General features: G+C 39.3%; 1 protein-coding gene across 1 annotated transcript; it reads right to left on the reverse strand.

Annotated features, from left to right (window-relative positions):
• Positions 1 to 8,975: 8,975 nt before the first annotated feature.
• LOC142658706 (L-threonyl-[L-threonyl-carrier protein] 4-chlorinase-like) lies at positions 8,976 to 11,634 on the reverse strand. The gene is made up of 6 exons (XM_075834312.1): positions 11,394 to 11,634; positions 11,016 to 11,232; positions 10,828 to 10,919; positions 10,578 to 10,717; positions 9,898 to 10,002; positions 8,976 to 9,134 (listed from the first exon to the last, which is right to left on the reverse strand). Exons 1-6 carry the CDS (start codon positions 11,521 to 11,523, stop codon positions 9,027 to 9,029), a joined length of 792 nt encoding a protein of 263 aa, XP_075690427.1. The 5' UTR covers positions 11,524 to 11,634; the 3' UTR covers positions 8,976 to 9,026.
• Between the last annotated feature and the right edge of the window lie 6,370 nt (positions 11,635 to 18,004).

An 18,004-nucleotide genomic window follows, 5' to 3' on the forward strand; every position in this document is an offset into this window, starting at 1 on the left:
ATATTGCAGATAAAATATTACCTCCAAGCATTTAGCACAAAACACAATGGCCCACAATTACTAATGCTGGCAAACAGTCAGACAGTGTAAACTTAGACCAGGCATCCACAAAATGTGCCAAATGTATCACAATGGTACATGCTGCATGATCATTATGGTGCATTTTGCATGACCTGTTAGGCACTTTTCTCTTCCTTATCACTTTTGATTTGTCTTATTTTGTGTCCGTTTTTTTGGCACAATTTTACATTGGCATTTTTAAGATAAATCACAACCTCTTTCTGCAACACTTTTAAAAAGTGTCTAGTATGGTGCAACCATCAAAACTGCACCAATTTGCAACAAAATTTTGTGCATTTTTGACACTTTCTAGACCCTGACACAGTAGTTCATCTGGCCCAGTGAGTTCAGTTCTTTTAATTGTCTTACTTCAAAGTTAAGAGATCACTTAAAGTTACAGGCCTAAAACATTAAGGCTGTGTTACCTATGACAACATGTCCCTTTCTGATTTATGTTAGGTGCAGCCTTCTCATGGATTCCTTGAGTTGGATTCAAATGTACCAAGATACAATTTTACAAGAATTGCTGACTCAAAGTTCTCTTAAAGCCTTTGTGGCTAGTGAGCAGGGAAGTTGGGTACCTGGCCACTGTTCTTTCTGAATTGTATGATCCAAAACTATGGCAAATAAATATTGCTCTATAGCGCAAAATATTTTGCCAAAATTAGCTAGGGTAGTTAATGGGTTTATGGTAACATCCTGTAGAGATTCCGGTTGGCCAGAAAGACTTCACCTATAGCTATCCTTTTCCAGATTTTCCCAGTATTTAGTTATTCCCAAGAATTACAGTATGAGCCAACCAGACAGTGAACGGGGAGATGACTATGGATAATTGATAGTTACATATAGAAAACCTAATCTTGTTTCTTGTGAAACATTTGCTATTTAAAATGCCAAATAGAATAGTAAAATAAATGCAGATATGAGAATCCGGTGAATTGTTTCCACCACTGAATAAATTGCTCTGCTGTATACATTGTATGCAATGTATTTCCAAAGGTATGAAATATTTGGCATATATTTCAGGTGTTGACAGAACATAAATATGGACACATGTTTTGCAATTATTTCTTCAGTTAGTCCATTGAGCCTTCTTATTTCACTGACTAAGCTAGAACAGTAGGGCTGGGTTTATAGGGGGTAAATGCAAGGCCGTAAAATTTGGTGATGATAAAGAAGTGCCCATTGCGATTTAAACATTGCTATATGTTTGTACATTTCTGTTCTATTTATGTGCTTAGAAATGAAGACCTTTTATTCCTGCATCTTGCAGTACACCTCTAAACCGTGCCAGTCGAAGTGCCCCATAACAGAGTCCGCACAGTGCCTCATGTAGGTGTGCTTCAACAAAACAGTCATATTAATATTTGTAGTAAATATAGGAGTTGGAACATCCCAATTTGCACAGTTTTTGGATATTTTAAGGTGGTTGTATTGAATGACTTGGAACATGTTTTAGCATGGAAGCTGGGGACATGATGCTCAAATCAAAACATCAGATGCCTTCTGAGATGATGTGAACTCTGCTCAATGAATACGGAGCAATAAACAAGGATTCTGCAACCAGAACGAACAATTACAAAATTGAACAAGCCAGCTGCTGAAATTTATGGAAAGAAATCTAAAAATAAATTCATAGTTCTGAATCTTATTTACATTATGAATAGCCGACCACCTTGCCATTTTGATAAAAGCGAATAAACCAAGTTTTTTTTCAAAAATCATAACAAAGCCTTAACTAGGAGGGGTGCAGGACCTCTATTGGCATCATGGTCATATGCACCCAAATATCACAAGTAGGAGAGTTACAACTGGTGTGAGTGTGTGTGTGTGTGTGTGTGTGTGCACGTGTGTGTGTGTGTGTGTGTGTGTGTGTGTGTGTATATATGCGTGTGTGTCTAGTGTGTGGGTGTGTATAGTATGTGTGTAGTGTGTGTGTGTGAATAGCAAACCTCCCAACTTTCAAGTATCGCAAAGAGGAACAACCTTTTTTTCCTTTTAAGCCACGTATCGCAAAGAGGGATAATCTTTTTTTCTTTTAAGCCATGCCTCTAATCTTGCCAATTTCTGCCCATACAGACCTGGTTCAGCCCACACAGTATCATGCTCCCATAGTGCCTCTCACACAGTATAATGCCCTCTAGCTGTCCCCACGCGGTATAATGCCCTCTAGCAGGCACCATAAAGTATAATGCCCCCATAGCTGCCACCATTCAGTATAATACCCCCATAGATACACCCATACAGTGTAAAGCCAAAATAGATGCCCCCATACAGTATAATGCCCACACAGATTCCCCCATGCAGTATAATGCCAAACAAATTCCCCCATACGGCATAATGCCCATAGCTGCCCCATACAGTATAATGCCCCCATAGCTGCCCCCATACAGTATAATGCCCCCGTGGCTGCCACCATACAGTATAATGCCCCATAGCTTCCCCGTACAGCATAATGCCCCCATAGCTGACCCATACAGCATAATGCCCCCATAGCTTCCCCATACAATATAGATGCCCTTATACAGTATAATACCCCATACAGTATAATTCCCCCACAGATGCCCTATACAGTATAATGCCCCTATAGCTTCCCCAATACAATATAATGCCCCCATAGCTGCCCCATACAGTATAATGCCCCATATCTGCCCCCATGGCAATGCTGTGGCCATGGATTCCGCTCTAGGAGGAGCCCCTGACATCACTGTCCATATAAGTAGCACTGTGTCCAGGGAGTTCTCTCTACTAATGCTAAAGCAGGGAGATGACGGTTCCCTGCTTCAGCATTGGGTTCTACGGTATCTGCAACCTGAGGGCGCAGATACAGTTGACGTCAAACGTACCAACGGCTGCCGGGGACACCGCCAGGAATCCGGGACTGTCCCTCTGAATCTGGGATGGTTGGGAGGTATGGTGTATAGGATGTGTGTAGTGTATGTAGTGTGTGTACGCCAGTATACGCCATTATTGGTGTGAGGTTGTTGTTTAGGTTGCTGCCGGGGACACCGCCAGGAATCCGGGACTGTCCCTCTGAATCTGGGATGGTTGGGAGGTATGGTGTATAGGATGTGTGTAGTGTATGTAGTGTGTGTGTATAGTACGTGTGTAGTGTGGGTGTGTGTGTATAGTATGTGTGTAGTGTGTGCAGTGTGTGTTTAAAGAGTATGCAGTGTGTGTGTATAGCAGGACTGGACTGGCCATCTGTCAGTTCTGGCAAATGCCAGATGGGCCGGTGCTCAGTGGGCCAAGGGATGGCTACCCACACAATTATACCTGCTCACTACCACTGTAGCAACCATAGCAGTTGCTACAACGCCCAGAGAAACATGCGGGCCGAGTGCTGGCCGTTATCTATTGAATTTGATGCAAATCAAACCAAATTAGGTTTGATTTAATTTCGGGGTCCAGTCCGAGGTCTGAATTAATTTTGGGGTAAAGTTTGAGGTTTGAATTAAGTTTGGTGTCCGTTCTGAGGTGTGAATTAATTCTGCCCTGGAGTCCAAAGTTTTGCCCCATCAGATTTTTTGCCTAGATTGACCATCTTAATCTGCCCCTCGCTGTGTAAAGGTTCTGTGCTTTATTTGACCATGTACTAGGCTTTATTTTACCTTTTAATTAATATTATCATTATTAGAATAAAAAAAGAAAATCAAATTGCGGATACAGGTTATGCTAAGATGGCCACAGGTGAAATATTAGAGGTTCACATTTCAATCCCAGGCTGACTAAGTGGATGACAATAAAAGAGATCAGACCATTTATTAAAAGATGTGGATTCTGGTTTCCACCAAAGTTTCAGTGTATGTCCAATTTACCTGTTTATTTTTTTGTTTTAACCGCTTCCCGACCGCCCACTGTATATTCACGTCGGCACTTGCTGGGCTCTGTGCAGTGCCGACGTGAATTCACGGTGGGTGTTAAAAGCACGATCCGGGTGTCTCAGAGTAGCGCTGACACCCGGATCGCGCTGTTATCACCTACCTCTGTTCCCGGAGATATGATCGGGACCTGATTAGTTCAGGTCCCGGTCATGTGATCGCAGGGAAAGTGTGTTGTAGCAACGAACTGGAAAGTTTGTTGCTATAACAAACTGGAAAGTTTGTTGCTACAACAAACTTTCCCGGGGACCGATTGCTGGTGCTGCAGTCGGTTAAAAGGCAGAACCGGGGGCCATATAACGGCCCCCGGGTCTGCCATGCACAGCAGCCTATGAGAACCAGCCAGATGCTGGTTCTCATAAGCTTCCTGTCAGTGTGACTCTCAGCGTCACACTGACAGTTTATAATACGTTACACTACCTAGGTAGTGTAATGTATTATAGCAGCGATCAGTGCTGCCAGGCTTCAAGTAAAACAAGTAAAAAATAAAGTAATAAAAAAGTTTTATAAAAATGTAAAAACAAGTTATAAAAGTTACAAAAAGAAATAATGCTTTTTTTCCTATAATAAGTCTTTTATTCTAGGAAAAAAATGAAAATGTTAAAAAAAGTACACATATTTGGTATCACCGCGTTCGTAACGACCCAACCTATAAAACTATAATATTATTTTTCCCGCACGGTGAACACCGCAAAAAAAAATAATTAAAAAACTATGTCAGAATCACTTTTTTTTGGTCATCAACCCTCACAAAATATAGAATAAAAAGTGATCAAAAAGTCGCATGTACCCCAAAATAATACCAATAAAAACTACAACCCGTCCTGCAAAAAACAAGCCCTTACACCGCTTTTTTGACGGAAAAATATAAAATTATGGCTCTCAGAATATGGTGACACAGAAAATAAATAATTTTATCAAAGTGATTTTATTGCGCAATCGCCACAAAACATAAAAAACCTATATACATATGGTATCGCCGTAATCATACCGACCCGCAGAATAAAGTACAATGTCATTTATACCGCACGGTGAACACTGTAAAAAAAAAAATAGAAAAAACATTGTCAGAATTTATGTTTCTTTGTCACTTTGCTTCCAAAAAAATCTAATAAAAAGTGATAAAAAAAAAAAATCACATGTACCCTAAAATGGTACCAATGAAAAGTACAGATTGTCCCGCAACAAATAAGCCCTCACGTAGCTCCGTTGGAGAAAAAATAAAAAAGTTCTGGCTCTCAGAATATGGCGATGCAAAATGTGCAGAGTGTTCCAAAAGCGGATAAGATCGGGCGCCATTTATCAGTGTGACACAGGCCACATATCTGCAAATTATTATTTATGTACCCCATTATTATACCCTCTTATTATGCCCTGATGTACCCCGCACAGCTTACATATGCCCCCACATCATAACTGAAATACGAGCAAAACCCCAAACAGAACAGTTACCAAGCAAAATCTGCGCTCCAAAAGCCAAATGGCGTTCCCTCCCTTCTGAGCCCCACAGCGTGCCCAAACACCAGCTTACGTCCACATATATTACATTTTATATCCGGGAGAACCCGCTCAACATTGTATGAGGTATTTGTCTTCAGTGGCACAAACTGGTCACAATATATTGTGCATTAAAATGGCATATCAGTGGAAAATTTTAATTTTCACTTTGCACCATCCGCTGCGCATTAACGCCTTGGCGCACCACGACTTAATAGAATGTCGTGGTGCGGGGGGTTATATATGGAGCGGGCTCATGCGCTGCGCCCGCTCCATATTCTGCAGCTGTCAGCTGTGTATTACAGCTGACACCCGGGACTAACGGACAGGAACAGCGATCGCGCTGTTACAGGAGCCTGTAAAATGATATTATACTGCAATACATTAGTATTGCAGTGTATTGTACCAGCGACCTAATGATCGCTCGTTCCAGTCCCCTAAAGGGACTTTTGTGAGGTTTCCACTGTTTTGGTACCTCAGGGGCTTTGCATATGCGACATGACACCCGAAAACCAGTCCAGCTAAATTTGAGCTCCAAAAGCCAAATATTGTTCCTTCCCTTCTGAGTCCTGCCGTGGGTCCAAACAGCAGTTTATTACCACATATGGCGTATTGCTGTAATCAGGACAAATTGCTTTACAAATTTTGGGGTAATTTTTCTCCTTTATTCATTGTAAAAATTAAACATTTCTATGTTTTTTCAGAAAAAAGTAGATTTTCATTTTCACGGCCTAATTCCACTAAATTCAGCAAAAAAACTGTGGGGTCAAAATGCTAACTATACCCCTAGAACAATTCCTTGAGGGGTGTAGTCTTCAAAATGGGGTCAGTTTTGGGGGGATTCCACTGTTTTGCTTACTCCAGGGCGTTGCAAACGCGACATGGCACTGAAAACCAATCCAGCAAAATCTGCGCTTCAAAATCCAAATGGCGCTCCTTCCCTTCTGAGCTCTGCTGTGGGTCCAAACAGCAGTTTAGTACCACATATGGGGTATTGCTGTAATCGGGAGAAGTAGCTTTACAAGTTCTGGGGTGCTTTTTAATCTTTATTCCTTGCAAATATTATTTTTTTTAAATATTTTTTCAGAAAAAAAGTAGATTTTCACTTTCACAGACAAACTCCAATAAATATAGCAGAAGACCTGTGGGGTCAAGATGCTAACTGTACCCCTAGATAAATTCCTTGAGGTGTGTAGTTTCCAAAACCGTCTCACTTTTGGGGGATTTCCACTGTTTTGGTACCACAAGACCTCTTCAAACCCGACATGGTGCCTAAAATATATTCTAAAAAAAGGAGGCCCCAAAATCCACTAGGTGCTACTTTGCTTCTGAGGCCTGTGTTTCAGTCGATTATCACACTAGGGCCACATGTGGGATATTTCTAAAAACTGCAGAATCTGGGCAATAAATATTGAGTTGCATTTCTCGGGTAAAACCTTCTGTGTTACAGAATTTTTTTTATTACAAATGAATTTCAGCAAAAAAAATTAAATTTGTAAATTTCACCTCTACTTTGCTTTAATTCCTGTGAAGCGCCTAATGGGTTAAGAAACTTTCTGAATGCTATTTTTAATACTTTGAGGGGTGCAGTTTTTAATATGGGGTGATTTATGGGGTCTATCTAGTACATAAGGCCCTCAAAGCCACTTCAGAACTGAACTGGTCCCTGTAAAAATAGCCTTTTGAAATTTTCTTGAAAATGTGAGAAATTGCTGCTAAAGTTCTAAACGTTGTAACGTCCTAGAAAAATAAAATGATGATCAAAAAACTATGCAAATATAAAGTAGACATATGGAATATATAAAATAGTAACTATTTTGTGTGGTATTACTATCTGTTTTACAAGCAGATACATTTAAAATGAGAAAAATCATAATTTTTGCAAATTTTCTCTACATTTTGGTATTTTTCACAAATAAGCAATGAATTTATTGACCAAATTTTTCCACTAACATAAAGTACAATATGTCATGAGAAAACAATCTCAGAATCGCTTGGATAGGCAAAAGCATTCCGGAGTTATTACCACATAAAGTGATACATGTCAGATTTGAGAAAATGGGGCTGGTCATGAAGGTCAAAATGAGCTCAGTCTTGAAAGGGTTAAATAGTGGAGACATAGGGGTAAGAAATTGGCGTGGGGGGTGTAAGAAGTTTAAATTAGCTTTGTGGGATAAAAGGTTGACAATTGGAGGTGGGAACACTCCTCTAAAAATAACAATATACAATGGCTGAACTCCTATCATCCAATGAATGGGTGACCATGTGTAACACAATCTCACTGAGTTGTCAGAGTGTGAGCCACTCTTTGCTGAGGCTATATCCATAGTCATTTATGTGTAACACAGTATGGCTACACTTTCTTAGATATTATATAAGGTGTTGGGATACTATCAACAAGCTAAGCAAAGTAAGGCCTCATGCACACACGGATTGTCCTCTGAATTTGCGGACCATGCTCACAGCAATAAGTATAGGTCCGTAAATGCAAAAAGTACGGCCCAGGCACACACCCATAAATTTATGGGAAGGTGATCTTGGCCGATAGAAACGAATGTGTCAGTATTTTATCAGCAATTACGGATCCGTAAACTACGACTGTGTGCATGAGGCCTTAGCAAAGCAAAGTATATCAAAATATAAATCTTTATTTTTTGTATTATTTTTTTTTTAATATTTCTTATATTTGTACTCAAACTAAAACCAAATACAATTGTTAATGTGCATATTGTAAAAGTAAAAGTGGGGCTAGCAGTCATTCCTGTGTGCGACCACTTAGGCCTCATGCACACGGCGGTGCTCGTAATCACGGCCCGCGATTGCGGGCACCGCCGGCCGCCGATGGCAGTGGCCGCATTTTTTGGCCATGCTCCCATACAAAGTATGGGAGCACGGGCCGTAAAAAACAAAAAGTAGGACATGCTCCATAATTCCCGGCACGGTTCTACGGCACGGACACCTATCCGTAGCGATATGGAAAGATGTCCGCGACTAATAGAACCGGGCGGGTCTGTAATTGTGGACCGTATTACGGTCCGCAATTACGGTGTTTTTTTTTACGGTCGTGTGCATGGGGCCTTAGTCTCCCTCATATTGCGGTTGGCCAATGTGTTGCAATGGATTGACATCAACTTTCTAGTATTGCTTTTATTCTCATGCCTTCATAGAAAATTGTTCTAAGAAATAAATAATGTAAATGTAGAGATTTTCTTTAAATATAGTTTATTTTATAGTGATTTATAATTTACAAACATAGGACAGTGCATTGTAATAACTTAACATTTTACAGTAAAAACATATTTCATTAACATATTGTGTTTCTGAGTGGGTCTTTAAATAATTCAAGTTACAACAGTGGAATTTCACAAGTGAGAAGGTGAGCATATAGTACTGTGTGACATTGCTGAATGTGCATGAAAGTCACTGAATTTCATACATCAACAAGACGAGATACATTTTACAATAGTTGTAAAAATATAACATATTGTATGTAATCTCTTTTTTTTTTTCAGTTTTTCATACCATACAATCCTTTACATAGTACTTATATGTAAGACACAGCACATAGAACTCTTACTTAGCAAGAAATTAAAATGTCTTGGTAAAGAAGTGAGGAGCGTTGTCTTGGAAGTGTTTATATTCATCTGTTCCGGCCACCAATACAGTTGCAGGAAAACTCCGAGGACGTTCTGGGTCCTGTAATAGAAATATGACAATAATTTCAGCGGAGTAAGTCATTCATTCTGCACAGCAATGTTATTAGGATCACCATCCTTGTATTGAATATAAGTTGCAGTAGTTACTTCGGGGGTAACCTGCAGTTTATGATGATATTCTGAATCCATGTTATCTGTAGACTGTATTACATAGTTACATAGGTTGAAAAAACACACGGTTTCATCAAGTTCAACCCTTCTCAATAAATTACACGTCATTCATTGCTAGATTAGATATAACCCTCAATGTCATTCGTCAGTAAATAATCATCTAGCCTTTTTTTTTTTTTTGTTAAATGCTGACATAGTATCTGTCATCATTACCTCTTGGGGTAGGGCATTCCATAGTTTGACTACTGTAACTGTAAAGAACCCTTTCCTATATTGATGTCTGAAACGTCTTTCTTCCACATACAATGAATGTCCCCTGGTCCTTTGTAGAGTCCTTGGAGAGTCAGTTATTGCACATTTCTTGGCAGATGCCATCTCTAAATTACATGGATGTGTGGGCACTTTTTAAGTGGCCAGTCCAGCCATTTTACATATTGATCAAACATTAAATCTATTTATTTCTCCTATTAGGTGAGACAACGACCTATTCTTATTAAAATGAATGCAGCTCAGGCTACATGGCAACACTATCTTCTTATGATCCTTAGACAAAGCATTACATTATGTCTGTAGATGGGTGTAAAGCAATACGGCCATTACGCCATCTCCTGAGCAAAGCTTTGTTTGCTTACCTTAACAGGATAAGCTGTTGTAGGAACATAACGGATGACAAATCCACATCTTCTCCTGTCAGACATGTTGGGTTGACTGGCATGAACAGTCAGACCATCGTGCACCTGTAGGTATAGATAAGCAAATAACATTGTTCAAGACACACATCACACTTGCCTCTTTACATAGAAACTCATCATAAATGTGTCAACTTTTGCTGAATATTATATATTTTTTTAAAATATTTGAACATTTACACATTCTGTTCTGGACTTGCGATATTTTCATAGAGATCAGTGTGCATTACTAGTCCATAAAGCAGCCTTATGGAGAAGGCACAGGTCTAGTGCACATGTAGTGCTGATCTCCTGTAAAATTGCACTTATACTTACATATACACTTGCTATATATTTACTGACACTATATTTACATTTACTGACACTTCAAAGTGTGGTTTTGTCATAATTCCTACATGCCAAGTGCATTATCCATATATCTGGAATGCCTATTATTTCAGTAAACTTATTAGAATGCAGGCAAGTCCTCAAGCAAATATACTGCTTGTATTGTATATCTATCGACACAAAATAAATGTCCCTATGATAGGTGATCCTACTGGTCATTTATGGCAATAAGACCGTATTATTTAATTTAACCAACAAATCTGTGTAATGTCTCATTGACATTATGTTATACTTACAGACATTTCACCAGCTTTGAGTGGACATTCAACCAAATCTTCTACATTCACCAAGTGCTTTGGAATCTCCTGGTTTGCTGTCAGCATGTTTCCGGCGACCTCTGCAATTCTGTGCTCCAGAATACCTTGTTTATGGCTCCCTGGGGTATTACACATCACACACAATGAATGGAAGTCCCAATGCAAATTCATATTGAGAAATTGATTTGATACTATAAATTCATTAATACAGATATAAAAGAGGTAATACCTGGAATGATTTGTAGGACTCCATTGTCTGCATCTACATCATCAAATGCCAGCCACACTGAAGCCACTGGACCTCCCTCAAATCCCCAGTATCTGTAGAAGATGTGACCAAGTCAGATTTTGGTTACACACTTAGACAGCAAGCACATTATCTAGTTGCCCTAAATGTCTACCAGCTTTCATACATACTTGATATCTTGATGCCAGGCAACATAGGGGGCAGTGTTGTTTTTGTGTGGAACCTCAGAGGGGGGATATTTACAAATAAATCTGGAGTCCAGAAGAATGATGTTGGGGCCCAAAACAGCTGTGATTGCTTTCAGAAGATTGGGGTGGACGGCCACGTTCATCACCCACTCATTTTGCATGTGGATGTTGTGCAGATCATACTGAGCGTACTCTTTACCTGAAAAATAAAATATGTGGAAATTAGAATGATCGCTTCTTCAGTAATTTATACATAGATATTTTCTGCAGCTAGAATAATTTCTCCTTTTAAAAAAATAATCTAATCATGGTCCATGGTACAATAAAATCTCCACATCTCTCAATAATTTGTAAACTTACCAAACTTTTCTTCTAGGTTTTCATGCTCCTTCTGAGCTTGGTGTAATTCCTTCTCATCTAGTACTTCGATTGCTGTCAGGAAGCCGTTGGTATCATAGAAATCCTTCATCTTATTACTGTCAATCTTCATAGTGTAGTTACTAGGATGGTTTCAGCAATACCAAGAATGGAAGAGCACTGTGGATATAACTATCTGCCTGTCACACTGGCTTATATACTTCATCTGACAGGGGACCAACCCATGCAGCTATTTTAGGGATCAGGTTATTTGGCTTTTTTACGTTTATGTTTCCTGGATGACATGGTAAATGACATGGCCCTGAGTAGTTCTTTCTAATCATTCAACACATGAATTAACATAACAGAATTTCCTTGTTTCATTCTGAATGTATCACCGCAGCATTATGACTTCAGTGTGGCAAGAGCCGAGTCCTGGAAATTCCACGGCAATTCAGGAAGCAAATACAAGATATCTTATGAAATTTAGCAAAACAAGTGATTGCCCTTTTTACGTCATGTAAGATTTAATAGAATAAGATATAGATTACACACTCAGCAAATTCTAATAAATCTCATATGGTCAAAATAGAATATATTACTCCTGTATTTGATGTTCTACTTTTATAAACCTCTTAATAAAACCAGGAGGAATTCTCAGTCTAGAAATAGAATATTTCCACGTAATCTCTCTTTTGGCGGACTGCTATAATTTGCATTGGGGTTATGGTTTCTATATTTTTATATGTGGCTGGACGGACCATGGCTAGAATTGGATAGCAGAGGGCATGGTTTCAGTATGATGATCTGTATGTTTTAAAATAATCAGGGTATATAGAGAATATTGGACTATTTTTGTTTTGTATAGTAACAGAAGAAAAGAGAAGTGGAATGTGAACTTCACTGAAAAATGTTTCACTATTACAATCCAAAAACATATAACATCTTGAGTTTGGTAAAGTAAATACAGTATATAAGAGAATCCTTAGTGGTCATATAGTGTAAGCCTATAGGTTCTGCAGTCTTGTTTATATGTAAGGTCAGTTGATGTGTGATTAATGAAATCCCCCAAATGCAATCGTATCCAATATCAAGTTGTGATTTATAGCTTTGATATACTCCAGCCAGATATCTAATATAATCGAATCTAATTAATGCACAACACTCAAATGAAATCAAAATCATAAAAGCCAGAAGAGTGCCCTGAAAAAACAAGAGGATCATCTGTAAATGATTTCCAGCTACTAATGGACAAGTTTAGAGACAAAGCAGAGATTGGAAGTTGATTTTTTTGTCACTAATAGCATAAAATATAGCGACATATGGTTAGAAGGAAAAATCCACCGCACTCACCATCTAGAAAAAGATTCTTCTTTATTGGCATAAAGCAGTCATGAGATGTGGAGAATGGTAGCTGCCAAGGAATGCCAAGGAATGCTTTATGCCAATAAAGAAGAATCTTTTGTTAGATGGTGAGTGCGGTGGACTTTTTATTGTAACCACATATCATTGGGTTCTGCCTCTGTGCACCACAGAGCACCACCTGTTGGTAATTGTTACAGCCGAGACCACAAGGTGTTTGGGAATGGTGTTGGGACAAGTGCTATTCCTAGAGACGTGGCAGTGTTGGTTTATTTTCCTCTATATGAATGTAATAAAATATAACGACAATGACATTTACAGTCATAGTGACATGTCATAACTTTTAATCAGGGTGGGGTTAGAAAGTCTATGGCCCCTATACCACTAACCCCACCTCTCCCAGGAGAGCCAAAAAAGATGGTCAAAGCTGAAGAGGCAGAACACTCATTTCTGCCTGTTCGTACCAGTGATCCGTGGGGGTTTCAATGCCACTGTGTCATGTCAAAAGTTTTACAAAGCAATAGTGACACTTTTTGTAAAGTTATGCATCTCGGTACCAATAATCTGTACGCATCATATGTCCTAGGAGAAGTTAAACTGGGAGAGTCACTTATTGAGAGGGATGTGGATGTACTTGTAAATCGTAGACTAAATAACAGCATACAATGTCAATCAGCTGCTTCTAAGGCCAGCAAGATATTGTCGTGTATTCAAAAAGAGGCATGGACTCGCGGGACAGGGATATAATATTACCACTTTACAAAGCATTAGTGCGGCCCCTAGAATATGCAGTTCAGTTCTGTGCTCCAGTTCATAGAAGGGATGCCCTGGAGTTGGAAAAAAATATATAAATAATGAAAACCTGTTAGATGTAAAATCCCCTCAGCAGACAAGGGGGCACTCCATCCTTCTGGAGAAAAAAAGGTTTAGTCACCAGGGGAGACAAGCCTTCTTTACTGTGAGAACTGTGAATCTATGGAATAGTCTACCGCAAGAGCTGGTCACAGCAGGGACAGTAGATGGCTCTTTAAAAAAAAGCTTAGATAGTTTCTTAGAGCATAAAAATATCAGCCCCTATGGCAATATATAGAATTCTTGTTTTAATGTTGATCCAGTAGGATAACCACTTGGGATCAGGAGAGAAATGGTTCCTTTTTTAGGGCAGATTGTTTTATGCCATATGGGATTTTATATTTTACCTTCCTCTGGATCAATAGAGGTAAAACAAAGTTCTATCGTTTCTTCCATTACATGCATTTTTATCACAAAATAATGCTTATTTGTGATGTTTTCTTCCATATAGGTTTTACAGGTTTTTAACATGTAGAGGCACATCTGTCTGTATGTGTAGGCTCACCATTAAATGGGCTGTACAGGATTAGAAAAAAAAGGTCTGGTTTTTTTCCAGGAACAGTCTATTTTTTTTTTACAAAGTATGTCAATGGACTGTGTCTGATATTAGAGCTCAGTCAAAGTGACAACCAATATGGATGAACTTCTTTTTATTACTTTAGCAAAAATGGCTAATATAATAAAACAGGAAAATGGCAATATTTCTGTAAGTAACATAAACTTAATGACCAATCTTTGGCTAATGCTCTATTTTCCCATTTACCGATATGTTTCCAATTTTACATTTTGGGTGAAAGTCATTATATGGGTTCCCCTTTCTAGTATGCCATTTTCATATATGGCATGTACAGTTTTGGGACATCAGTGTAGGGCTGGTGCTAGAGTTGGAGCTGGTGGTGGCATTTTTATTTTTTACTTTATTTGTAATTTCTTCTTTATTTAACAGTTTTAACATAGTTTTTTTTATTAGTCCCGTAGGGGACTTGAAACAGCAATCGTTGGATCGCTTGTATGATATACTGCAATACTAATGTATTGCAGTACAGTATATCACTATACTAACAGCCAGAACCAGGGCTTCAAAGGAGCCCAAAGGTGGCAGACCTGGGGGGCTTTATTAGGCCCCCAGGCTGCCATGATGTCCATCGGCACCTTGCGTAGGTGGGGGGTTGCGATGGCATGTCGGAGGGGGCCGCCCCACTGATTCTAACAATTTAAATGCCACAGTCAGGATTGACCGCAGCATTTAAGGGGATAAACGGGCAGAATCAAAGTGATCTTTGATTCCGCCCATTGCAGAGTGGTGTTGGCTGTATTACACAGCCATCACCCGCTAAGTATGGAGCAAGCTCATCCCGTGAGCCGGCTCCATACATGACCTTAATAACTACCGCGTACCAGTACGTGACATGTTGGTAAGGGGCTAACAGCTTTAGAATGCTTATCATTACATCTATGGCCAGAAATTCAGAAATGATCTAGCCACATTGCAATGGTGTGCAAACATTTTAAAAGTTAATTATTTCTTGTGTATAAAGAAATCACAATGAACTGCAGCAATAATTTGAGCATCCTGTAATATAAAACACTCGATGATCTCATCTGAAATATTACCCCGGTTGTCTCAGCCTTATGTTGTATCACAATATTTTTTAACAAGGAAACCACAGTTCATTAATTGTCTCCAAAAATAGAACGGAAATCGACAAATATCTGTAGAAATGCAGCAGCGTGCTCCAGGGCGATGCCAGGTGAGTGTGAAGGTGGATTTTCCACGTAACTGACCTACATACTTATAAGAATTATTCATGAACTGTCTAGGAACATACTCTATCTGTATGACTCATATATAATGCATGTTGTACTTTTGGGTGTTTAAGAAACCTCTTACAGTCATGTCATGTATATACGGTATGTATTAGTCTAAACAATCGGCAATACATAGAATTATCACCTCACTACCTACAAAAAAAAAAAGAATCAGAATTACATCAGTGGTTTAATGACCACTAAAAATAAAGGCAGTTTGTAATAAAGAGTTATTATCGGTCAGAATGGTGGTGGAGAATGTTATAATTTCCCCATTAACCAACACAGAAGATAAATGTGGCGGAACGTTTCTCTGCCAGGCTCAGGGAGATGCCACCGGACAAAAAAAAAAAATGACCCCATAGGAAACAATATAATCAATTTTGTCATCAGTTTCTCTGGAGGTCTGGACTTACAAGAATTTTGTGATTTGTGCAATTCTAAAACTCTTATCCATGAAAATGCAAAGCCACTTCTTCATTAATGGACCTGCTTGTTTAACCACCACAGTCTGTGTCCTATACTGTCTTCTCTATATAATATTTCCACTTTATTGACCTGAATAATGTGTGGTGTGGTTGTCAATATATGTTCCAGCAGAATCTGGAGAAATACATTCCTACATTTGTATCCTGACTGTGCTCGTATTACAGAAATTTTGTAAACTGCCTGAAGAAGGAGCCTGTGTGCTCTGAAAGCTTGCATATAGAACTTTTATGGTTAGCCAATAAAGGTATCATACCTATTATACTTTTGTCTTTTTTGACACAAAAGTATTTAACATTTCATATTGTCTCTGGCTAACACGGTACTACACTATTTTTTACCGTATTACAGAAACAAAGCAACAATGTTTGATCAAGTATATTGCAGAATTCCATATCTTGGGATAATCTGCCTCAGGTCAGTTTGAGTTTTTCCTGGAGCATGAGGTGCACTTTTAGTAATAGGCTCCGATCCCATGGAGTGACCTCTCTTCATATACTGTATCTTTGCAGGAATGATGTGAGAATTGCGTTATATGGGTTGTATGCATCATAAGTACTCAGGAAAACCTCATGACGTTTTGTTGTAATGTACAGGGTAAGAATAGGTGTTGATGTGATGTATCTGTATATTTGTTATAGAACTCTGTCTTAAATATCATTATAGTTAACAATGCTGCGCAATAAACTGTGCACAGATTGAAAACTCCAAACCAGAGAACTAAACTTAAACTAGACGGCTCAGAAAAAGAAATCTTATAAGACAAACTCTCCAGCACGGCAGGAGTGGTCAGTCACTTAAAGGGTTATTCCCATCTCAGACATTTATGCCATATCAAAATGCAGGCAAGGTGTGAACCTGACCAAAATGATATACTCTATAATACGTGTTAAACATGCTTCCAAGGAGAAAGTCAGGCTCAACACAGGAATGAATCCACGACTACTCTCTGTTCTGTTGTCATCATATGGACTATTTGTCCTCCTTTATTCGGACATCTTTTTACGAACAGAGACTGCTGAAGCTTCTCTCTCAAAGAGATCTTCCACCACGCATGCAACATTTTGCATAAGGAAGGGGGTTGTCTCCCCGAAATGTTGAGGAAGCTCAGCATTCTCTATTTGTAATACAGTCATGAATAGACATTCCGAATAAAGATTAAAGTCCATATAATGACTACTTAATAGTGAGTAATTGGGATTCATTCCCATGTTGAGCCCGTTTTCAGCCTAACCTTTCTTTTGGATATATGGCATATCCACAGAGCTGGGACCCACACCTATATGGAGTTCCGTCTTGGGATGGCCGTCGATTCCAAGTAGGAGACTAAGTGGAGAGGTGGTCACGCATTTGTGCGGCCCTCTACATTCATTCTCTGTCTAGATGCAGCAGGCCGGGTAGCTGGGGACCCCCGTTCTCCACATAGGTGCGAGTCCATAAATGTGTGAAATGGTCAATTTAATAATCCTCTTCTGTCTAGATCTCTGCTGAGAGATCAGTGCTGGAAGGTGGTAGTGATCTCTAGGCACCACATATGACACATGTCATAGGGCCATTCTGTCTGGAACTGCCATGGGAACTTTGTTTTTGTTTTTTACGAGGATATTGTTGCTTTCACTGCTGTGTGACTGTCATTCTTTGGGAGTTACTTTTATGGGGGAACTCTTAGGGTATGTTCAGGCGAAAACAGCTCCTGATTTTCAGACATTTTTGTAGCAACTCACGTTTTTCACAGCATATTTTACGGCCGTTATTGGAGCTGTTTTTCAATTGAGTCAATAAAAAACGCCTCCAAAAACGTCCCAAGAAGTGACATGCACTTCTTTTTAGTGGGCGTCTTTTTACGCGCCGTATTTTGACAGTGACGCGTAAAATTACACCTCGGGTGAGCAGAGTAATGGGCAGATGTTTTTAGGCGTAATGGAGCCGTTTTTTCAGGCGTAATTCGAGGCGTAAAACGCTCGAATTACGTCTGAAAACATGGCATGTGAACATACCCTAAGGCTCTGTTCACATCAGCGTTGGATGCTCGGTTAGGGTCCTCCGTCGTATATCCGGTGAAAAAAGGTGGAAGAAATAGCGCATCATGCTAAGTTAGTATCCGT

This window comes from Rhinoderma darwinii, chromosome 8, assembly GCF_050947455.1.
Source record: "Rhinoderma darwinii isolate aRhiDar2 chromosome 8, aRhiDar2.hap1, whole genome shotgun sequence".
NCBI lineage: Eukaryota > Metazoa > Chordata > Amphibia > Anura > Rhinodermatidae > Rhinoderma > Rhinoderma darwinii.

Bases quoted from the DNA above. Each gene is read 5' to 3' on its own strand.
- LOC142658706 (XM_075834312.1), bottom strand. From the start codon at position 11,523: ATGAAGATTGACAGTAATAAGATGAAGGATTTCTATGATACCAACGGC. The intron at 10,003-10,577 runs GTAAGTATAACA...CTATACCTACAG, and splicing joins TCAAAGCTGGTGAAATGTCT to GTGCACGATGGTCTGACTGT. The intron at 9,135-9,897 runs GTAAGCAAACAA...TTTCTATTACAG, and splicing joins CAACAGCTTATCCTGTTAAG to GACCCAGAACGTCCTCGGAG.